The 25,811-nt window shown below is 41.7% G+C and overlaps 1 protein-coding gene across 6 annotated transcripts; it reads right to left on the bottom strand.

Moving 5' to 3' along the window:
- Positions 1–379: 379 nt before the first annotated feature.
- akt2l (v-akt murine thymoma viral oncogene homolog 2, like) lies at positions 380–25,761 on the bottom strand. 6 transcript variants are annotated; one of them, XM_084400046.1, is made up of 14 exons: positions 25,615–25,761; positions 24,221–24,312; positions 24,013–24,141; positions 21,667–21,778; positions 19,901–20,045; positions 18,206–18,337; positions 17,314–17,379; positions 10,910–10,978; positions 10,715–10,837; positions 8,248–8,376; positions 7,877–8,091; positions 5,314–5,401; positions 5,121–5,223; positions 380–642 (listed from the first exon to the last, which is right to left on the bottom strand). In XM_084400046.1, exons 2-14 carry the CDS (start codon positions 24,264–24,266, stop codon positions 563–565), a joined length of 1,437 nt encoding a protein of 478 aa, XP_084256172.1. In that variant the 5' UTR covers positions 24,267–24,312; positions 25,615–25,761; the 3' UTR covers positions 380–562. The 6 variants fall into 6 exon arrangements, with proteins under 6 accessions (XP_084256172.1, XP_084256171.1, XP_084256173.1 ...); XM_084400045.1 differs by having other exon boundaries at positions 25,513–25,701; XM_084400047.1 differs by having other exon boundaries at positions 25,337–25,682.
- Between the last annotated feature and the right edge of the window lie 50 nt (positions 25,762–25,811).

Raw genomic sequence — 25,811 nt, forward strand, 5'->3', positions numbered from 1 at the left:
ATCTTTCCGACCCCAAACTTTTGACTGGTAGTGTAGGTTTTTATTAATTTTTATTGCATTTTGGATAAGTCCGGGTGTGTGTGTGTGTGTGTTCACAGTGGAGATCCAGCAGGGTTATGAGACTCAGAGTGAGTGTGTGTGTGTGTGTGTGTGTGTGTGTGTGTCTGTGTGTGTGTGTGTTCACAGTGGAGATCCAGCAGGCTTATGACACTCAGAGTGTGTGTGTGTGTGTGTGTGTGTGTGTGTGTGTGTGTGTGTGTGTGTGTGTGTGTGTGTGTGTGTGTGTGTGTGTGTGTGTTTGTGTGTGTGTGTGTGTGTGTGTGTCTGTGTGTGTGTGTGTGTTCACAGTGGAGATCCAGCAGGCTTATGAGACTCAGAGTCAGCGGCTGAAAGTCTTTAATGTTTTCTGTTGCTCTGAATCTGATCATATGAGAGACTGAGCTGATGATGCACTCATACGCAGGCGGAGGACATCATCTGAAACACATGACCGTACGGGGAAGAGATGCCTCGTGGGAGTCCGTGATGATGCATTCTGGGATGCGTTCAGGCTGTGGTCATGTCACTCTCGTACGCTGGCGGAGTAAGAGAACTGAGGGAAGTGAGCACATGACCCAGAATCCTCCACACCTCGACGGCTCACTGGAACAAGTGGAACAGGTGATCAACAGAACATCAGCATGAGCGAGAGAAGCGGAGACGCTAACACGGACGGCACACTTCTAGAGCGCGTACTTCAGGGAAACGACTGGAGCGCTTGACAAGGCCGACTTAAAGAACAATTGCAATCTTTAAAAATAAATACAAAACAAAGTAATAATGTTTTTCTCATCATTTACACTTCGCATCATCATATGTGACCCTGAACCACAAACCCAGTCACGAGTCGCACGGGTACATCTGTGGCTATAGCCAACAATACACAGTATGGGTCAAATTTTTCTTTTATGTCAAAAATCATTAGGATATTGAGAAAAGATCATGTTCCATGAAGATATTTTGTAAAATTCCGACCATAAATATATAAAACATTTATTTTTGTGAGTGAATGCAAAAATGTCCCTTATTTTCAAATCCCAATGTTGACAGGTATGCGCATCTGCTTACTTGAACACACACACACACACACGTCACTACTACACAACAAATAACGCCACGCTTGTTCATTTGCACTGAAGCAAAAGTGAAGATTAAAAAGCATTTGGTGAACAGAAAACACATCGTTATTTTCCAGCATCCTACATGTTCTTTGTACTGTATTAATCTGTGCACCTAAAACACGTATTTGGTGAAAAGGATGAAAGAGGAGGAGATGCTGGATGACAGGAATTAGTTTGAATAAGAAATTAATGTATGAAATCCAACTTTTATATATATATATATATATATATATATATATATATAAATAAAATTTGGATTTCATACATTCATTTCTTATATATATATATATACAGTGAGGAAAATAAGTATTTGAACACCCTGCTATTTTGCAAGTTCTCCCACTTGGAAATCATGGAGGGGTCTGAAATGGTCATCGTAGGTGCATGTCCACTGTGAGAGACATAATCTAAAAAAAAAATCCAGAAATCACAATATATGATTTTTTAACTATTTATTTGTATGATACAGCTGCAAATAAGTATTTGAACACCTGTCTATCAGCTAGAATTCTGACCCTCAAAGACCTGTTAGTCTGCCTTTAAAATGTCCACCTCCACTCCATTTATTATCCTAAATTAGATGCAACTGTTTGAGGTCGTTAGCTGCATAAAGACACCTGTCCACCCCATACAATCAGTAAGAATCCAACTACTAACATGGCCAAGACCAAAGAGCTGTCCAAAGACACTAGAGACAAAATTGTACACCTCCACAAGGCTGGAAAGGGCTACGGGGAAATTGCCAAGCAGCTTGGTGAAAAAAGGTCCACTGTTGGAGCAATCATTAGAAAATGGAAGAAGCTAAACATGACTGTCAATCTCCCTCGGACTGGGGCTCCATGCAAGATCTCACCTCGTGGGGTTTCAATGATCCTAAGAAAGGTGAGAAATCAGACCAGAACTACACGGGAGGAGCTGGTCAATGACCTGAAAAGAGCTGGGACCACCGTTTCCAAGGTTACTGTTGGTAATACACTAAAGCCTGGAACACACCAAGCCGACGGTCGGCCGTCGGGCAGTTTCCATGCGTCGGCCGACTAAATCTTCTCAGTGTGTTCATCACCGTTGGCTGAAATTGGTCCTCGTCGGCTTTGTAATGGCCGATTCAACATGTTGAATCAACGTCGGGCCGTCGGTGAAAGAGGGAACTTTTGATTGGCTGTTCAGCTTAGTGAACGAGGCAGTGCACGAGAATAATAGCAAAACAGCGAGCAAAGTCAAACCGGTACAGATAGAAGGCTGTTCTAATGATTATGTCATCTTACCTGAGTGTTCCTTGGCGCATATTTCAATATTAACACGTGAGGAGTGGAATAAAGAAAGTGTTTAGCAGGATTGATATTCAAAACGGTAAGCACGCAGTGCTTTGTTTACTGTGTGTGTATCTGCAGCCGGCAGCGTCGGTTTCCCTTTTTGAATGACGAATATAGACAAATATATCTGCAGAAATAGACAGTTGTCTCATTTACACGCAGGCGCAGAACGCACTTTCTAGCTAACAGTCGGCTGTAGTTCTCTCGGTGTGTTCAAGTGCAGCTTTTAACCCCGACGCGAGGCGACAACACAGTCGGCTTTCATCAGCGCTAGTTCGTCGGCGTCGGCTTGGTGTGTTCCAGGCTTAAGACGTCATGGTTTGAAATCATGCATGGCACGGAAGGTTCCCCTGCTTAAACCAGCACATGTCAAGGCCCGTCTTAAGTTTGCCAATGACCATTTGGATGATCCAGAGGAGTCATGGGAGAAAGTCATGTGGTCAGATGAGACCAAAATAGAACTTTTTGGTCATAATTCCACTAAACGTGTTTGGAGGAAGAAGAATGATGAGTACCATCCCAAGAACACCATCCCTACTGTGAAGCATGGGGGTGGTAGCATCATGCTTTGGGGGTGCTTTTCTGCACATGGGACAGGGCGACTGCACTGTATTAAAGAGAGGATGACCGGGGCCATGTATTGCGAGATTTTGGGGAACAACCTCCTTCCCTCAGTTAGAGCATTTAAGATGGGTCGAGGCTGGGTCTTCCAACATGACAATGACCCGAAGCACACAGCCAGGATAACCAAGGAGTGGCTCTGTAAGAAGAATATCAAGGTTCTGGCGTGGCCTAGCCAGTCTCCAGACATAAAGCCAATAGAGAATCTTTGGAGGGAGCTCAAACTCCGTGTTTCTCAGCGACAGCCCAGAAACCTGACTGATCTAGAGAAGATCTGTGTGGAGGAGTGGGCCAAAATCCCTCCTGCAGTGTGTGCAAACCTGGTGAAAAACTACAGGAAACGTTTGACCTCTGTAATTGCAAACAAAGGCTACTGTACCAAATATTAACATTGATTTTCTCAGGTGTTCAAATACTTATTTGCAGCTGTATCATACAAATAAATAGTTACAAAAAAATCATACATTGTGATTTCTGGATTTTTTTTTTTAGATTATGTCTCTCACAGTGGACATGCACCTACGATGACAATTTCAGACCCCTCCATGATTTCTAAGTGGGAGAACTTGCAAAATAGCAGGGTGTTCAAATACTTATTTTCCTCACTGTATACACTCACCTAAAGGATTATTAGGAACACCTGTTCAATTTCTCATTAATGCAATTATCTAATCAACCAATCACATGGCAGTTGCTTCAATGCATTTAGGGGTGTGGTCCTGGTCAAGACAATCTCCTGAACTCCAAACTGAATGTCAGAATGGGAAAGAAAGGTGATTTAAGCAATTTTGAGCGTGGCATTGTTGTTGGTGCCAGACGGGCCGGTCTGAGTATTTCACAATCTGCTCAGTTACTGGGATTTTCACGCACAACCATTTCTAGGGTTTGCAAAGAATGGTGTGAAAAGGGAAAAACATCCAGTATGCAGCAGTCCTGTGGGCGAAAATGCCTTGTTGATGCTAGAGGTCAGAGGAGAATGGGCCGACTGATTCAAGCTGATAGAAGAGCAACTTTGACTGAAATAACCACTCGTTACAACCGAGGTATGCAGCAAAGCATTTGTGAAGCCACAACACGCACAACCTTGACGCGGATGGACTACAACAGCAGAAGACCCCACCGGGTACCACTCATTTCCACTACAAATAGGAAAAAGAGGCTACAATTTGCACGAGCTCACCAAAATTGGACAGTTGAAGACTGGAAAAATGTTGCCTGGTCTGATGAGTCTCGATTTCTGTTGAGACATTCAGATGGTAGAGTCAGAATTTGGCGTAAACAGAATGAGAACATGGATCCATCATGCCTTGTTACCACTGTGCAGGCTGGTGGTGGTGGTGTAATGGTGTGGGGGATGTTTTCTTGGCACACTTTAGGCCCCTTAGTGCCAATTGGGCATCGTATAAATGCCACGGCCTACCTGAGCATTGTTTCTGACCATGTCCATCCCTTTATGACCACCATGTACCCATCCTCTGATGGCTACTTCCAGCAGGATAATGCACCATGTCACAAAGCTCGAATCATTTCAAATTGGTTTCTTGAACATGACAATGAGTTCACTGTACTAAAATGGCCCCCACAGTCACCAGATCTCAACCCAATAGAGCATCTTTGGGATGTGGTGGAACGGGAGCTTCGTGCCCTGGATGTGCATCCCACAAATCTCCATCAACTGCAAGATGCTATCCTATCAATATGGGCCAACATTTCTAAAGAATGCTTTCAGCACCTTGTTGCATCAATGCCACGTAGAATTAAGGCAGTTCTGAAGGCGAAAGGGGGTCAAACACAGTATTAGTATGGTGTTCCTAATAATCCTTTAGGTGAGTGTATATATATATATATATATATATATAAAGCTGTGACGTAGTTAATCTGGTTTATTTCTCTTTTTTTGGCTAGTAGAAGTTCTGAATGGCCGTTAACTTAAAAATGTAGTTGCCAAATTGGCCGGTGAGTGAAAAAGTAAATTTCAAACCTTGTTTGTACGAACCCTGTGAGTGATGCAAGAACACACACTTACGCGTGTCTGGAGGAGTAACAGTGATGCTCTGCGCTGTGAACTCGTCGTCGAAGTATCGCGTGTCGGTCTCTGACGTCACCTGAGGTTTAAAGGGAGGAGGCAACTGCAGGAACACACACACACACACACACACACGAGCGTGAGAAGCCACATCACACCCGACGAGACCAAACTAACCTCTCGACTGAAGCACCTTCTTCTGCAACACGTCGTCCCACTGAATCCCACAGAAGAACCCGTGCATCATCACGTCTCTCGCATCATCAGCCCCGCCTCCCAGCCTGCAGCCAATCACAAGCCTTCACCGTTACTCAAGTTCTCAAGTCTCCTCCATTTATACAGCGCTTTTTACAATACAGAATGTTTCAAAGCAGCTATACAGAGATAACAGGAACATAATGGGTCCCACTTTATATTAAGTGGCTTTAAGTACTATGTACTTATTGTGTTGATGTTGTATTGTTAAACGCTTTTGCTGCTATTGAGGTGTGATACAGGTAAGGTTAGGGACAGGTGTGATTCGGGTAAGGTTAGGGACAGGTGTGATACGAGTAAGGTTAGGGACAGGTGTGATACGGGTAAGGTTAGGGACAGGTGAGATACGGGTAAGGTTAGGGACAGGTGTGATACGAGTAAGGTTAGGGACAGGTGTGATACGGGTAAGGTTAGGGACAGGTGAGATACGGGTAAGGTTAGGGACAGGTGTGATACGGGTAAGGTTAGGGACAGGTGAGATACGGGTAAGGTTAGGGACAGGTGTGATACGAGTAAGGTTAGGGACAGGTGTGATACGGGTAAGGTTAGGGACAGGTGAGATACGGGTAAGGTTAGGGACAGGTGAGATACGGGTAAGGTTAGGGACAGGTGTGATTCGGGTAAGGTTAGGGACAGGTGTGATACGGGTAAGGTTAGGGACAGGTGAGATACGGGTAAGGTTAGGGACAGGTGAGATACGGGTAAGGTTAGGGACAGGTGTGATACGGGTAAGGTTAGGGACAGGTGAGATACGGGTAAGGTTAGGGACAGGTGTGATACGAGTAAGGTTAGGGACAGGTGTGATACGGGTAAGGTTAGGGACAGGTGAGATACGGGTAAGGTTAGGGACAGGTGTGATACGGGTAAGGTTAGGGACAGGTGAGATACGGGTAAGGTTAGGGACAGGTGAGATACGGGTAAGGTTAGGGACAGGTGTGATTCGGGTAAGGTTAGGGACAGGTGTGATTCGGGTAAGGTTAGGGACAGGTGTGATTCGGGTAAGGTTAGGGACAGGTGTGATTCGGGTAAGGTTAGGGACAGGTGAGATACGGGTAAGGTTAGGGACAGGTGTGATACGAGTAAGGTTAGGGACAGGTGTGATACGGGTAAGGTTAGGGACAGGTGAGATACGGGTAAGGTTAGGGGCAGGTGTGATACGGGCAAGGTTAGGGGCAGGTGTGATACGGGTAAGGTTAGGGGCAGGTGTGATACAGGTGTGATACGGGCATGGTTAGGGGCAGGTGTGATACGGGTAAGGTTAGGGGCAGGTGTGATACGGGCAAGGTTAGGGACAGGTGTGATACGGGTAAGGTTAGGGGCAGGTGTGATACGGGCAAGGTTAGGGGCAGGTGTGATACGGGCAAGGTTAGGGGCAGGTGTGATACGGGCAAGGTTAGGGGCAGGTGTGATACGGGTAAGGTTAGGGACAGGTGTGATACGGGTAAGGTTAGGGGCAGGTGTGATACGGGTAAGGTTAGGGGCAGGTGTGATACGGGCAAGGTTAGGGGCAGGTGTGATACGGGCAAGGTTAGGGGCAGGTGTGAATACGGGCAAGGTTAGGGGCAGGTGTGATACGGGTAAGGTTAGGGGCAGGTGTGATACGGGTAAGGTTAGGGGCAGGTGTGATACGGGCAAGGTTAGGGACAGGTGTGATACGGGTAAGGTTAGGGGCAGGTGTGATACGGGCAAGGTTAGGGGCAGGTGTGATACGGGCAAGGTTAGGGGCAGGTGTGATACGGGCAAGGTTAGGGGCAGGTGTGATACGGGTAAGGTTAGGGACAGGTGTGATACGGGTAAGGTTAGGGGCAGGTGTGATACGGGTAAGGTTAGGGGCAGGTGTGATACGGGCAAGGTTAGGGGCAGGTGTGATACGGGCAAGGTTAGGGGCAGGTGTGAATACGGGCAAGGTTAGGGGGCAGGTGTGATACGGGCAAGGTTAGGGGCAGGTGTGATACAGGCAAGGTTAGGGGCAGGTGTGATACGGGTAAGGTTAGGGACAGGTGTGATACGGGTAAGATTAGGGACAGGTGTGATACAGGTAAGGTTAGGGGCAGGTGTGATACGGGTAAGGTTAGGGACAGGTGTGATACAGGTAAGGTTAGGGACAGGTGTGATACAGGTAAGGTGTTAGGGACAGACTGTTTGGGGTCTGAAGCACCAGTGCATTATGGGCTACGCTCACCTCTGTTTGGGGTCTGAAGCACCAGTGCATTATGGGCTGGCTCACCTCTGCTTGGGGTATGAAGCACCAGTGCATTATGGGCTGGCTCACCTCTGCTTGGGGTCTGAAGCACCAGTGCATTATGGGCTACGCTCACCTCTGCTTGGGATATGAAGCACCAGTGCATTATGGGCTACGCTCACCTCTGTTTGGGGTCTGAAGCACCAGTGCATTATGGGCTGGCTCACCTCTGCTTGGGGTATGAAGCGCCAGTGTATTATGGGCTACGCTCACCTCTGCTTGGGGTATGAAGCACCAGTGCATTATGGGCTACGCTCACCTCTGCTTGGGGTCTTTCCTCAACAGGCCGCTGAGCAGAGCTTTGGCTTCGGGCGAGAGGCTCCTGGGGAAGCGGATCTCCTCCATCACGATGAGCTCGAAGAGCCGCTCGTGGTCCTGGTTGTAGAACGGCAGGCGTCCACACATCATCTCGTACATCACCACTCCCAGACCCCACCAGTCCACCGCACGCCCGTAATCATTGTCCTCCAGCACCTGACACATTCACATACACTTACACAACATCAGGAATACAATCCATTCATCGCACAGAGTAGATAAACAGGAGAAGTGCTAACAATACAAAGTTTTATTTTAGCCGTGTTGTAAGGCCCCTAGCGGGCCCCTGGATGAGCCGTAGCCGTTGGTTACCTCCGGCGCAAGGTATTCTGGGGTGCCACAGAACGTCCTCATGGTGGCCTCGTCTGTGATGCCCTCCTTACAGAGGCCGAAGTCTGTGATCTTAATATGTCCATCTTTATCCAGCATGAGGTTCTCCAGCTGAATGAAGAGAGAACATCTTCATCATCATCATCTTCATCATTATCATCAGCACAAACTCCCAGTGAATAACTGTACTTCATTCAGCTGAACTGGATCAACACTGAACTGCATATCAACTGCTTATGGTAAAATTGAGTTTCATAACTGATGAATTTTGCAACACTAACACTGTTACTGAACTTGTATCTGGTGTTTCCGAGTCGATATTTATGTTGCAGAGATATAATGCATGGTTGCATGGTTCTCTGCATTGATATGTTGTAATTCTGAAAAAAGATGCAATTCTAAGAAATAGAGTCGTAATTCTGAGAAATAAAGTCATAATTCTGAGAAATAGTTGCAATTCTGAGAAATAAAGTCATAATTCTGAGAAATAGTTGTAGTTCTGAGAAATAAAGTCGCAATTTTGAGAAATAAAGTCATAATTCGGAGAAAGTTACAATTCTGATTTTTTTCTTCATAACTGCGAAAAATAAAGTCAGAATTGCAAATTAAAACGTTGCAATTACCTTTTTTTATTATTTCTATTAAACAAAAACAGAACAAGGTTTGACACATTTGACACAGAGCTTAAGCCGCGTTCACACTGAAGACGATTACAATAACGATAACAATAAAGATATAGTTCTAAAAACTATTCCATAAACCACATCACAACTATAACGATAACTACAAAGAGAAACTACTTTGCTAGAATCACTTTCAGAGCGATTGATGAACGATAAAAACACTGACAGCCCATCAGAATCCATCCTGCTTTAACGAGCTCCAGCATTTAAAGAGACAGACGACAAAACTAAGAATAAACAGAAAGATATCATGAACACTAATATAGCTATCGTTCTTGGTGTGAACGAGCCTTAAAGTCCCCCGTGGTGAGAATCCAGCTTTTAATGTTGTTTATGTGTCTATGTGGTGTTTTTAATATGCTTTAAGACAAAGCATGTGTAAGTTCATAAGTCGACACCATTGCTGAGTATTTCCTCCTTAAAACTGCAGTGAACCAAAGACAGTCTCAAAAACACGCTTTGAAATCGCTGGTGTTTCTGACGTCACAAACTACCTTGTAACCAATCAGATCAACGTGTGATCCATACCTGTCAACCCTCCCGTTTTTCCCGGGATTCTCCCGTATTTTACATTGCTATCCCGCTATCATCCCGTTTAAATATTTTCCCGTATTTCTCCCGTATTTTTAATCTTTCTATAATTTTTTTTTTTTTTTAAATCCCAATGGGCGCAAACCAGTTAAGCGAAAATCCCGCCCTGCAGCTAATTTCATTGGTTAAGGTTACAATGACGGGTAGGTTTAGGGATCAGTGTTTGGTGTAGGCAATCAGTACTGTGATTCACATGACCAATAAAATCTTTAGAATCGGCTGCAGGGCGGGATTTCCACTGAAGTAGTTAGGGGGAAAAAATCGCGCGAAGAAGAACAGCAGCATGCGAGGATGGACGAACATGAGAGAGATGGCATTAACACACGCAATTATGTCAAAATGTCCGTTTTGTCGAGTATCCTCATAAGAGCAGTCTGAGCAGTCTTAAATTAGTTTAAAAAAAAGTCGTAAATGAAAGCAAAGAGTTGTGAGAGAATGAGACGCGAGTGAGATCCGTCAGCGGCTGTTTTTAAAGAGACAGTAGCCAATAAAGCTTTCTGTCAGTAAAGTTAATCAAAGAACAAAGGTAACAGAGAAAAGCACTCACTGCTCTTGACTAAAGATCTTTTTTTACTTTAATAAGGATTAATCTATGTACAATTTAAATTGTATGCAGTGCAAACTGTTTGATAACTTCAATTTCTGTATATTTTTCCTACCTGTTAGACAAATATTTAAAATATACTGTTTTATGTTTTTCTACCTTAATTTGGAGATTAATTGTGAAATTATTACATTATAAAATGTTAAAAAGTAAGTTTTTTTTAATGGCAATTAATCGTGATTAATTAATGCAGTTAATTGTTGCAATTGATAAAAATAAATAAAGAAACATGATATAAATAAAAAAATAAAAAAATAAATAAAGACCCCCCCCCCCCCCCCCCGGTTCAGATTTCCCGTATTTTGGTATCCAAATGTTGACAGGTATGGTGTGATCGTCAACCAGTGGATCTCTGAGCTGAGTGAGTGAGTGGAGGCGGGGCTCATTTGCATATTCATAGAACCGCGCATACTAAATGAGGCAAGGGTGTCGAGTTACATTCAAGATATTTTAAGGAATGAAAAAACATTTAAATATGTAATTTTGGTGATCAAAGATGCGTTTTAAAGGAAAATGATTGACTACGGGGAACTTTAAGACGCTACACTTCAGCTGATGAAGAGCGCAGTACCTTCAGGTCCCTGTAGACGACGTTCTGCGAGTGCAGGTAGTCGAGAGCGGAGACGATCTCAGCGCTGTAGAATCGAGCTCTTTCCTCGGAGAACAGCCGCTCGCGAGACAGATGGAAGAAGAGCTGAGGACGAGAGACGCGTGAGAACCACACACACACACCACAGCAGTGTGTCTGAGGCTAACCTGCACGTACCTCTCCGCCGTTAGCGTACTCCATCACGAAGCACAGGCGGTCGTGAGTCTGGAAGGCGTATTTAAGGGTCTGCGACACAAAACGCGACAGAATGAAGGGAGTGTGTCGTTTATAGAGTCAATTAGGGTTGGGAATCAAATACTTGAGGTCAGGAATTGGAAACTTATTATAAAATTACATTTTCGATTCCTCTTATCGATTCCTTTGTGAGCATTTCGACTTTAAACCATTCAAACGCGAGACGACTCGCACACTGTTTTCTGTGTGAAACACATCATCAGCGGGCCTACAGAAAATCTGATTTTAATGTGATTTTAAAACATTTGAGCGCAAGTGACTCTGTATTCTGTGTTCATGTGTATCAGTATATACGCTGATTTCACGCAGCCGCCATTTTGAAATCGAAAGTGAGGCTCCGGTGGGAAAAACCCCGGAAGTAAAGATAAACAACAATGCCTTTGGACTACCAACCTGAAGCTGCTGCCGCGATTTACACTTTTGGATGTTAATATCCAATATAGGATATGTATATAGTTCATTCCTGCTTCTTTTTTTACTTTCTGAATTATATAAAATTTTTATTTTATTTATAAATGAATTTCACTGTATATAGTCTAAAGTATGAAAGAAATGTATGTACAGTTTTAGAATTGACACAACATCATTAAACACAACAATACGCCATCGCATTCACGACTCTCCTGTGATTAAAGGCGACACTTCTGGTTTTCTTCCCACCGGAGCCTCGCTTTCGATTTCAAAATAACGGCTGCGTGAAATCAGCGTATTGGATCCGTGCAGCTCTTAAAGGGACAGCAGCCTAATATTCCTGCTCTATAATAACACTAATATTCCTGCTATAATAACACTAATATTCCCGCTCTATAATAACACTAATATTCCCGCTCTATAATAACACTAATATTCCCGCTCTATAATAACACTAATATTCCCGCTCTATAATAACACTAATATTCCCGCTCTATAATAACACTAATATTCCCGCTCTATAATAACACTAATATTCCTGCTATAATAACACTAATATTCCCGCTCTATAATAACACTAATATTCCCGCTCTATAATAACACTAATATTCCCGCTCTATAATAACACTAATATTCCTGCCGTCTCTATAATAACACTAATATTCCTCTCTATAATAACACTAATATTCCCGCTCTATAATAACACTAATATTCCCGCTCTATAATAACACTAATATTCCCGCTCTATAACAACACTAATATTCCTCTCTATAACACTAATATTCCCGCTCTATAATAACACTAATATTCCTGCTCTATAATAACACTAATATTCCTGCTGTCTCTATAATAACACTAATATTCCTGCTCTATAATAACACTAATATTCCCGCTCTATAATAACACTAATATTCCCGTCTCTATAATAACACTAATATTCCTGCTCTATAATAACACTAATATTCCCGCTCTATAATAACACTAATATTCCTGCTCTATAATAACACTAATATTCCTGCTCTATAATAACACTAATATTCCCGCTCTATAATAACACTAATATTCCTGCTGTCTCTATAATAACACTAATATTCCCGCTCTATAATAACACTAATATTCCCGCTCTATAATAACACTAATATTCCCGCTCTATAATAACACTAATATTCCTGCTGTCTCTATAATAACACTAATATTCCTGCTCTATAATAACACTAATATTCCTGCTGTCTCTATAATAACACTAATATTCCTGCTCTATAATAACACTAATATTCCTGCTGTCTCTATAATAACACTAATATTCCCGCTCTATAATAACACTAATATTCCCGCTCTATAATAACACTAATATTCCCGCTCTATAATAACGCTAATATTCCCGCTCTATAATAACGCTAATATTCCCGCTCTATAATAACACTAATATTCCCGCTCTATAATAACACTAATATTCCCGTCTCTATAATAACACTAATATTCCTGCTCTATAATAACACTAATATTCCCGCTCTATAATAACACTAATATTCCCGCTCTATAATAACACTAATATTCCCGCTCTATAATAACACTAATATTCCTGCTCTATAATAACACTAATATTCCCACTCTATAATAACACTAATATTCCTGCTGTCTCTATAATAACACTAATATTCCTGCTCTATAATAACACTAATATTCCTGCTGTCTCTATAATAACACTAATATTCCTGCTCTATAATAACACTAATATTCCTGCTGTCTCTATAATAACACTAATATTCCCGCTCTATAATAACACTAATATTCCCGCTCTATAATAACACTAATATTCCCGCTCTATAATAACACTAATATTCCCGCTCTATAATAACACTAATATTCCTGCTGTCTCTATAATAACACTAATATTCCTGCTCTATAATAACACTAATATTCCTGCTGTCTCTATAATAACACTAATATTCCTGCTCTATAATAACACTAATATTCCTGCTGTCTCTATAATAACACTAATATTCCCGCTCTATAATAACACTAATATTCCCGCTCTATAATAACGCTAATATTCCCGCTCTATAATAACGCTAATATTCCCGCTCTATAATAACGCTAATATTCCCGCTCTATAATAACGCTAATATTCCCGCTCTATAATAACACTAATATTCCCGCTCTATAATAACACTAATATTCCCGTCTCTATAATAACACTAATATTCCTGCTCTATAATAACACTAATATTCCCGCTCTATAATAACACTAATATTCCCGCTCTATAATAACACTAATATTCCCGCTCTATAATAACACTAATATTCCTGCTCTATAATAACACTAATATTCCCACTCTATAATAACACTAATATTCCTGCTGTCTCTATAATAACACTAATATTCCTGCTCTATAATAACACTAATATTCCTGCTGTCTCTATAATAACACTAATATTCCTGCTCTATAATAACACTAATATTCCTGCTGTCTCTATAATAACACTAATATTCCCGCTCTATAATAACACTAATATTCCCGCTCTATAATAACACTAATATTCCCGCTCTATAATAACACTAATATTCCCGCTCTATAATAACACTAATATTCCTGCTGTCTCTATAATAACACTAATATTCCTGCTCTATAATAACACTAATATTCCTGCTGTCTCTATAATAACACTAATATTCCTGCTCTATAATAACACTAATATTCCTGCTGTCTCTATAATAACACTAATATTCCCGCTCTATAATAACACTAATATTCCCGCTCTATAATAACGCTAATATTCCCGCTCTATAATAACGCTAATATTCCCGCTCTATAATAACGCTAATATTCCCGCTCTATAATAACGCTAATATTCCCGCTCTATAATAACGCTAATATTCCCGCTCTATAATAACACTAATATTCCCGCTCTATAATAACGCTAATATTCCCGCTCTATAATAACGCTAATATTCCCGCTCTATAATAACGCTAATATTCCCACACTAATATTCCTGCTCTATAATAACACTAATATTCCTGCTCTATAATAACACTAATATTCCTGCTCTATAATAACACTAATATTCCCGCTCTATAATAACACTAATATTCCTGCTGTCTCTATAATAACACTAATATTCCTGCTGTCTCTATAATAACACTAATATTCCCGCTCTATAATAACACTAATATTCCCGCTCTATAATAACGCTAATATTCCCGCTCTATAATAACGCTAATATTCCCGCTCTATAATAACACTAATATTCCCGCTCTATAATAACGCTAATATTCCCGCTCTATAATAACGCTAATATTCCCGCTCTATAATAACACTAATATTCCCGCTCTATAATAACGCTAATATTCCCGCTCTATAATAACGCTAATATTCCCGCTCTATAATAACGCTAATATTCCCACACTAATATTCCTGCTCTATAATAACACTAATATTCCTGCTCTATAATAACACTAATATTCCTGCTCTATAATAACACTAATATTCCCGCTCTATAATAACACTGATATTCCCGCTCTATAATAACACTAATATTCCTGCTCTATAATAACACTAATATTCCCGCTCTATAATAACACTGATATTCCCGCTCTATAATAACACTAATATTCCTGCTCTATAATAACACTAATATTCCTGCTGTCTCTATAATAACACTAATATTCCCGCTCTATAATAACACTAATATTCCCGCTCTATAATAACACTAATATTCCTGCTCTATAATAACACTAATATTCCTCTCTATAATAACTCTAATATTCCCGCTCTATAATAACACTGATATTCCCGCTCTATAATAACACTAATATTCCTGCTCTATAATAACACTAATATTCCTGCTGTCTCTATAATAACACTAATATTCCCGCTCTATAATAACACTAATATTCCCGCTCTATAATAACACTAATATTCCTGCTCTATAATAACACTAATATTCCCGCTCTATAATAACACTAATATTCCCGCTCTATAATAACACTAATATTCCCGCTCTATAATAACACTAATATTCCCGCTCTATAATAACACTAATATTCCCGCTCTATAATAACACTAATATTCCCGCTCTATAATAACACTAATATTCCTGCTGTCTCTATAATAACACTAATATTCCTCTCTATAATAACTCTAATATTCCCGCTCTATAATAACACTGATATTCCCGCTCTATAATAACACTAATATTCCTGCTCTATAATAACACTAATATTCCTGCTGTCTCTATAATAACACTAATATTCCCGCTCTATAATAACACTAATATTCCCGCTCTATAATAACACTAATATTCCCGCTCTATAATAACGCTAATATTCCCGCTCTATAATAACGCTAATATTCCCGCTCTATAATAACGCTAATATTCCCGCTCTATAATAACGCTAATATTCCCGCTCTATAATAACGCTCTATAATAACGCTAATATTCCCGCTCTATAATAACGCTAATATTCCCGCTCTATAATAACGCTAATATTCCCACACTAATATTCCTGCTCTATAATAACACTAATATTCCTGCTCTATAATAACACTAATATTCCTGCTCTATAATAACACTAATATTCCTGCTGTCTCTATAATAACACTAATATTCCTCTCTATAATAACTCTAATATTCCCGCTCTATAATAACACTGATATTCCCGCTCTATAATAACACTAATATTCCCGCTCTATAATAACACTAATATTCCCGCTCTATAATAACACTAATATTCCCGCTCTATAATAACACTAATATTCCCGCTCTATAATAACACTAATATTCCTGCTGTCTCTATAATAACACTAATATTCCTGCTCTATAATAACACTAATATTCCTGCTCTATAATAACACTAATATTCCAGCTCTATAATAACACTAATATTCCCGCTCTATAATAACACTAATATTCCCGCTCTATAATAACACTAATATTCCCGCTCTATAATAACACTAATATTCCTGCTGTCTCTATAATAACACTAATATTCCTGCTCTATAATAACACTAATATTCCCGCTCTATAATAACACTAATATTCCCGCTCTATAATAACACTAATATTCCCGCTCTATAATAACACTAATATTCCCGCTCTATAATAACACTAATATTCCCGCTCTATAATAACACTAATATTCCCGCTCTATAATAACACTAATATTCCCGCTCTATAATAACACTAATATTCCCGCTCTATAATAACACTAATATTCCCGCTCTATAATAACACTGATATTCCCGCTCTATAATAACACTGATATTCCCGCTCTATAATAACACTAATATTCCTGCTCTATAATAACACTAATATTCCTGCTGTCTCTATAATAACACTAATATTCCTGCTCTATAATAACACTAATATTCCTGCTCTATAATAACACTAATCAAACAACAAAAGACAAAGAGAAAACCCACTCGTTCTTCACTGAATAACTTCTGTAACTATATTTGTAATGTATATTGTATTTATAAACTGCAGTGTTTTATTTTACATTTGATTACAGTTTCTGAACCTGAAAATCTTAAAACATTGTTTATTTCAGTCGTATCTGTGCTCAGTTGTGTCTGTTTGCGATTGCTAATTTTTTATGTGTTCCTTTTTAATCACTGAGTGTTTGCTTGTCTTTAATAATGCTTGAAGTGTATATTAGTTCGGCTAGTTGTTCTTCTATGGTGTTTTTAAACCACAGGCAAACGCTCCTTGTAAGTGCAAAAAGTATTCTGACTTTTTGTTCATGATATTCAGATACAATTAAATATTTTGCAATAAGACTAAATGTGAATAATATCTAAAGTTGTTGTTTTGTTTTTTTACTTTATTGGAATCGAAATTAGGAATCGATAAGAATCGTTAAAATGTAAGCGATCCCCAACCGTAGTGATTTACAGGCGTGAGAGAGACTGACCGTCAGGAACGGGTGTCTTGTGTTCTGCAACACGCGGCTCTCGGTGACCGTATGCGCCACTTCATCCTGAACACACACACACACACACACACACAGATCACGTTTAGATCTGAGCATCTCAATAAAATGGAATATATGACATATGATATATATATATATTAAAAATGTCTTCTTTTCTTCCATTTTACTATTGTATAGTGTTTTATGTATTTTCTAGGGGTGTAACAATATATCGCAATACAAAAGTACATCAATATGTATCGTGGATAGTGACTATATGTATTGAGTATAATTCACCCAAAATGAAAATTTTTGTGTGAGAAAAATTTTTTAGGTTTAGTTTTAATTTTGAGTTTTAGTGTCAGTACTACATTAAACTACTATATATAATGTTGAATATGATGTATAATAATGCAATGGGGGAATATTTGTGTGTCCTGATAATGCCAAATATCTGATGTTACCAGTAAAAGTGTCCGACATTACTGTAGATATATCAGTGACAGAGATCAAGAATATTCGTCTTCGCATTTTCAGCTTCAGAATCATGAATATTGTTATGCTGGCGTCTCTATTGTTCATTGGGTTTCAGCACCAAGTCCATCATATTCATTTACACACACAATGAAATATCAAATATAGAATTTAATCAACAGCAAATCTTTTATCATATGTCTTGGAGTATGGCAATAATATGGTATGGTGAGTTCAGTATGGTGATATGTATCGAATCATGACATGAGGATATCGTTACACCCCTAATATTTTCTTTTTCACTTTTTCTATTTCTGTATCTCTTTTATTTGGGCCACCATTGTTGCCAAGGAATGTTTAGTTCGCTGTTGTGATTTGTTAAAATGTAAAAAAAAAAAAGGAATGTTTCTCTAGTCACCTTTGCGATGATGACGTCCTTGCGCAGGATCTTCATGGCGTAGTACATCCCCGAGGCTTTCTCTCGCACCAGAATCACCTTCCCAAACGTGCCTTTACCCAGAAGCTTCAGGTAATCAAAGTCATTCATCGTCTGAAAGCCACAAACCACCACCACCATCATCATCATCACCATCATCATCATCATCGGCAACGTTTACATGCAACCAAATCATCCGTTAGTAATGGGACTGACGGCTCAATCGCACAGAAAATCCTTCATGTAAACACTTTAATCGATCCGACTGAGCTCAATCCCAATGAAACGTTGATCGGATTGAAAGGGGTTTATTCCTTTTCTAATGTGATCCAGAGAACATGTGAACACTTGATCGACTGAAACGGAAACTGAAAGGAATGCGCATGTGCAATGATGTAGAAATAGCGTAATGATGTATAAATAGCGTAATGACGTAGAAATAGCGTAATGATGTAGCGTAATGACGTAAAAATAGCGCAATGACGTAGAAATAGCGTAATGATGTATAAATAGCGTAATGATGTAGAAATAGCGTAATGACGTCGAAATAGTGTAATAATGTAGAAATAGCGCAATGATGTAGAAATAGCATAATGATGTAGAAATAGCGTAATGACGTCAAAATAGTGTAATGACGTCGAAATAGTGTAATGATGTAGAAATAGCGTAATGACGTCGAAATAGCGTAATGACGTCGAAATAGCGTAATGATGTAGAAATAGCGTAATGACGTCGAAATAGCGTAATGACGTAGAAATAGCGACGTAGAAATAGCGTAATGACGTAGAAATAGCGTAATGATGTAGAAATAGCGACGTAGAAATAGCGTAATGACGTAGAAATAGCGCAATGACGTAGAAATAGCGTAATGATGTCGAAATAGCGTAATGATGTAGAAATAGCGTAATGATGTAGAAATAGCGTAATGACGTAGAAATAGCGTAATGATGTACAAATAGCGTAATGATGTAGAAATAGCGACGTAGAAATAGCGTAATGACGTAGAAATAGCGTAATGACGTAGAAATAGCGTAATGATGTAGAAATAGCGACGTAGAAATAGCGTAATGACGTAGAAATAGCGTGTATGAAGTAGAAATAGCGTAATGAGGTAGAAATAGCATAATGACGTAGAAATAGCATAATGACGTAGAAATAGCGTAATGACGTAGAAATAGCGTAATGACGTAGAAATAGCGTAATGACGTAGAAATAGCGTAATGAGGTAGAAATAGCGTAATGACGTAGAAATAGCGTAATGAGGTAGAAATAGCGTAATGACGTAGAAATAGCGTAATGACGTAGAAATAGCGTAGTGATGTAGAAATAGCATAATGACGTAGAAATAGCGTAATGACGTAGAAATAGGTGTATGACGTAGAAATAGCGTAGTGACGTAGAAATAGCATAATGACGTAGAAATAGCGTAATGACGTAGAAATAGCGTAATGACGTAGAAATAGCGTGTATGACGTAGAAATAGCGTAATGATGTAGAAATAGCATTATGACGTATAGCCCATCAACCCGATCACGTTTAGCGTTCATGTAAACACTACGTTCAGATTCATCAATCAGAATGATTCAGTCTGATTGAAACAGAAGTTGTGCATGTAAGCGTAGCCAGTGAAAGCAGTGATGAAGAAGGAGATGAGATGTGAGATGTGGAGACACACACCACTCTAGAATCGGACTTGGACAGGGAAACCTCCATGTCCTCCAGCCCGCTGATGTCACTGACGCTCTTGATCTCCATTGGTTGGTCCGGTTCCCGAGCCTGCAGCCCATTGGCCACCGCCTGGATCGCACACATCCACTCGTCCCTGCAGAGCCAACCACAGCCAATCAGTGTTCTTTAAAATCTCTCTGTTTGTGTTCAGCAAAAGAGGAACAACATGAGGCCGAGTAAATCGAGTAAGACGGTCCGGAATGAATTAAACAGAAAATAAATATTTTAATTAAACTTTTTAAAAGAGATAAACTGAATATATTCAAATCAAAGTCTGTAATGTTGTGACTCTGACTGGTTTTGGTTCCTGGTGTATTTTTTAAATCCTTATGGGAAAACGCTTGTCTTGACTCCAGATGTGACTGACACACACCAGGTCACGTTTGTTGAGACACACACACCTCTCCTCACTGCACTCCACATGGACACACACACACCTCTCCTCGCTGCACTCCACATGGACACACACACACCTCTCCTCACTGCACTCCACATGGACACACACACACCTCTCCTCACTGCACTCCACATGGACACACACACACACCTCTCCTCACTGCACTCCACATGGACACACACACACCTCTCCTCACTGCACTCCACATGGACACACACACACCTCTCCTCGCTGCACTCCACATGGACACACACACACCTCTCCTCGCTGCACTCCACATGGACACACACACACCTCTCCTCGCTGCACTCCACATGGACACACACACACACCTCTCCTCACTGCACTCCACATGGACACACACACACCTCTCCTCACTGCACTCCACATGGACACACACACACCTCTCCTCGCTGCACTCCACATGGACACACACACACCTCTCCTCACTGCACTCCACATGGACACACACACACACCTCTCCTCACTGCACTCCACATGGACACACACACACCTCTCCTCACTGCACTCCACATGGACACACACACACCTCTCCTCGCTGCACTCCACATGGACACACACACACCTCTCCTCGCTGCACTCCACATGGACACACACACACACCTCTCCTCACTGCACTCCACATGGACACACACACACCTCTCCTCACTGCACTCCACATGGACACACACACACCTCTCCTCGCTGCACTCCACATGGACACACACACACCTCTCCTCACTGCACTCCACATGGACACACACACACCTCTCCTCGCTGCACTCCACATGGACACACACACACCTCTCCTCGCTGCACTCCACATAAACACACACACCTCTCCTCACTGCACTCCACATGGACACACACACACCTCTCCTCACTGCACTCCACATGGACACACACACACACCTCTCCTCGCTGCACTCCACATGGACACACATACACACCTCTCCTCGCTGCACTCCACATGGACACACACACACACCTCTCCTCGCTGCACTCCACATGGACACACACACACCTCTCCTCGCTGCACTCCACATGGACACACACACACCTCTCCTCACTGCACTCCACATGGACACACACACACACCTCTCCTCGCTGCACTCCACATGGACACACACACACCTCTCCTCGCTGCACTCCACATGGACACACACACACACCTCTCCTCACTGCACTCCACATGGACACACACACACCTCTCCTCGCTGCACTCCACATGGACACACACACACCTCTCCTCACTGCACTCCACATGGACACACACACACCTCTCCTCACTGCACTCCACATGGACACACACACACACCTCTCCTCGCTGCACTCCACATGGAAGGTCCTCTCGATGACGCTCGTCCACTGAAGGCATCGGATCATGAAGGTGTTCGGCCGCGGGCGCTCCGTCTTCATCAGCTGACACTCTGGAGGAACATGTGACCTGGTCAAGCAGACGCTTACTGCACACTCACACACTCACTCACACACTCACTCACACACTCACTCACACACACTCCTCACTCAGTCTCGCTCACACACTCACTCACTCACTCAGTCTCGCTCACACACACACTCACTCACACACTCACACACTCACACACTCACTCACACACTCACACACTCACTCACTCACACACTCACACACTCACTCACTCACTCACTCACTCACTCACTCAGTCTCGCTCACATACACACTCACTCACACACTCACTCACACACTCACTCACACACTCACTCACTCACACACTCACTCACACACTCACTCACTCACTCACTCACTCACTCACTCACTCAGTCTCGCTCACACACACACTCACTCACTCACACACACTCACACACTCACTCACTCACACTCACACACACACACACACACACACACACTCACTCTCGCTCACACACTCACTCACTCAGTCTCGCTCACACACACACTCGCTCACTCACACTCACTCACACACACACACACACACACTCGCTCACACACTCACTCACTCACACTCACTCACTCACACTCACTCTCTCACACTCACTCTCACACACTCACTCTCACTCACTCACTCACTCACTCACTCACTCTCTCACTCTCTCACTCACACACACTCACTCACTCACACACTCACTCTCACACACTCACACACACTCACTCACTCACGCACTCACTCTCTCTCACACTCACTCTCGCGCTCACACACACACTCACTCACTCAGTCTCGCTCACTCACACACACTCACTCACTCACACACTCACTCTCACACACTCACTCTCACACACTCACTCTCACACACTCACTCTCACACACTCACTCTCACACACTCACTCTCACACACTCACTCTCACACACTCACTCTCACACACTCACTCTCACACACTCACTCTCACTCTCTCACACTCACTCTCTCTCACTCACACACACTCACTCACTCACGCACACACTCACTCTCGCGCTCACACACACACTCACTCACTCAGTCTCGCTCACACACACACTCGCTCACTCACTAGAGTTCTCAACGGGCCTGAAAATAACAACCCGACCCGACCCGGCCCATGGCTTTTAAAGCCCGGACCCGATGTAACCCGAGTCCGACACATCAACATGAATTATCTGCCCGAACCCGGCCCACGGCCCGATGCCGCGTCGGATTTTTTTTTTTCTCATACACGTATTATCATGACCAACAGACGGAAATTCAAATCAACCTTTAATGTTAACGCCTTTTAACAATACAAACAACTGAAACAATAAACTTTAAATATATAAATAGGCTGTAGTAGCGACGGTGAATTCACCTGAGGCAAGTTTACTTTTCACCAACTCCATCTTCTTCTCCAGGCTAAAGGCGACGGCGTGCACGCAGCGGCGTCAGGTCTGCCCCCGCCCCTCTCCGTGATGCGCTTGCACGCAGCAGCCAGACTTTCTTTACGGTGAACAGCAGCGATGATTAATAAATGTTGGTTTTTTTTCACTGACTGTTAAAGATTAAGCCCGAGGTCCGACCCGACCCGAGTCATTTGATTATATTTTCGACCCGAACCCGGCCCGAACCCGCGGGTCCCGTCGGGTTTGTCGGGCCGACCCGACCCGTTGAGAACTCTATCACTCACACCTCACTCACACACACTCACTCGCTCGCTCACACACTCACTCACGCACTCACTCACTCACTCACTCACTCACTCACACTCACGCACTCTCTCACTCTATCACACTCTATCACACTCACTCACTCACTCACTCACTCACTCACTCACTCACACTCTATCACACTCTATCACACTCTATCACACTCTATCACACTCACTCTCACACTCTCACACTCACACACACACACACACTCACACACTCTCTCACTCTCTCACACTAACTCTCTAACTCTCACTCTCTCACACTCACTCACACACGCACTCACTCTCTCACACACACACTCACGCACTCACTCACACTCACTCAGTCTCTCACACACTCACTCTCTCTCTCTCTCTCACTCACTCAATCACACACTCATACACACACACTCACTCGCTCACACACTCACTCACTCACGCACTCACTCACTCTCACTCACACGCACACACACTCGCTCACGCACTCACTCACACTCACTCTCTCACTCACTCACACTCACTCTCTCACTCACTCACTCACTCACTCACACACACCTTCCACTGAGAAGTTGTTGAGTGGTGAGCTCTGGTCCACCGAAGGCTCCGGCTTCTCCTTGTATCCGATGAAGGATCCGTCACTCTTCAGGACGAAGTAGCGCGGCCTCCACGTCTTTATGTACTCGCCTGTCTCACACACACACACACACACACGTTACATCAGAGGATGACGTCACTGCAGGAAACACGAGTGTGTGTGCCGTACCTCGTTTATGGAGCCAGCCTTCCTTCACCACGCTGACCTCCGTCATGATGGGCGGGGCTTGAGAGTGACTGACACACGACACCCTTCAGATCCTGAAGACAAAACCAGGACATCAAATGAGTGAATTAAGAGAGTGTGTGTGTGTGTGTGTGTGTGTGTGTGTGTGTGTGAGAGAGAGAGAGAGTATGAGTGTGAGAGTGTGTGTGTGAGAGTATTTGCGTGAGAGTGTGTGTATGTGTGAAAATGTGTATGTTTGCGCGTGAGTGAGTGTGAGAGTATGTGTGTGTGGGAGAAAGTGTGTATGTGTGTGCGTGAGCAAGTGAGGGTGTGAAACTGTGTGAGTGTGAGAGTAAGTGTGAGTGTGTGTGTGAGTGTGTGATAGTAAATGTGTGTTTGTGTGTGAGTTTATATAAACACAGTCCAGTACAGTTCTTTCAGTTTATATATTTTATCTCTCTTTAACGATTTTCCTCTGGCTGGATACAACTTTGTTTTTTTTAAATAAACTTTTTTATTAAAATTAAACTTTTTAAAAGAGATTAATAAAAAATAAAAATAAAACAAGGGTTAATTGAAAAAAAAAAAAAATATTATTTTAAAAAATGGTTTATCAGAGTCAGAATATTTCATCTCTCTTTAACATCTTTGCTTCAGCATGATCTTTTTTTTTTTTTTAAAGTTAAAACTTATTAAATATAGAAAATTGGTTTATTATTTAAACTTTGTTTATATCAGTATTACAATACATCTCTATAATATCTTTACTTCTTCTTGATCAGGGAAAACTTATTATTTTTTTAAGATAAACTTTTTACAAGTTAAAACTATATATTAACATCATGGTCCTGAATTATTACCATACTCGTATAATTATGAAACTTACATGGTACTTCAAAGAATATCACGTGACTGGAATGGTGTAGAGTATGATATTACCATAGTACAGTTCAGACAAACATGGCAGTACCGACTGATTAGTGTAACTGGCATAATTATTGTCATATTACGATTTAAAACAGCGAATCGCGTCACGAACATGTTTGTGATGATCATCATGAGCGCGTTATTAATGTCAGATGATGAAGGTTTTGAGTTATTGAAGCTAAGCTAACTTACCTGAACAAACTAACACAACATGAACTTTGAGCTTCACCAACCAAACTGATTTTAATCACTACGCAACAAATCATCACTGCAATTCTGATATTACTCACATAATATCTCTGATGATTAAGTTAAAATAAAAAAACATTGATTAAATCTGAATAAATTGAGTGATTTATCCAAACTACCTGTTACTGTCAGAGCTAAGCTGTTGTTTACCACACAAGCACTATATTAACCATATCTCCGCTCTGATTATGAATATATGAGTTCATTGACAGGTGTCTCGCCTCATTTATCGCGTCTTGATCCGGATCGAGTGAAAATATTCAACACGCTTTTGCACGATTGACTCTCGTGTTCAGAGTTCATCACGACGAGTGACGTCAGCGCGCCAGGCCCCGCCCCCTGTGCGTGCGCGCGCACTGATCTCCGGTCAGGTGGACGCGCGGCGCGTTCTATGTTCTGTAATCACACTGAGGCTGAG

This window comes from Rutilus rutilus (assembly GCF_951802725.1).
Source record: "Rutilus rutilus genome assembly, chromosome: 25".
Lineage (NCBI taxonomy): Eukaryota > Metazoa > Chordata > Actinopteri > Cypriniformes > Leuciscidae > Rutilus > Rutilus rutilus.

What these genes read in the sequence shown, in the direction of transcription:
- akt2l (XM_084400046.1), bottom strand. Translation starts at nt 24,266, where the DNA reads ATGACGGAGGTCAGCGTGGTGAAGGAAGGCTGGCTCCATAAACGAG. An exon ending in TCGTCTACAGGGACCTGAAG is followed by an intron (nt 8,377 to 10,714) that starts GTACTGCGCTCT and finishes CTCTTCATTCAG; the next exon opens with CTGGAGAACCTCATGCTGGA. An exon ending in AGGAAAGACCCCAAGCAGAG is followed by an intron (nt 5,402 to 7,876) that starts GTGAGCGTAGCC and finishes GATTGGCTGCAG; the next exon opens with GCTGGGAGGCGGGGCTGATG.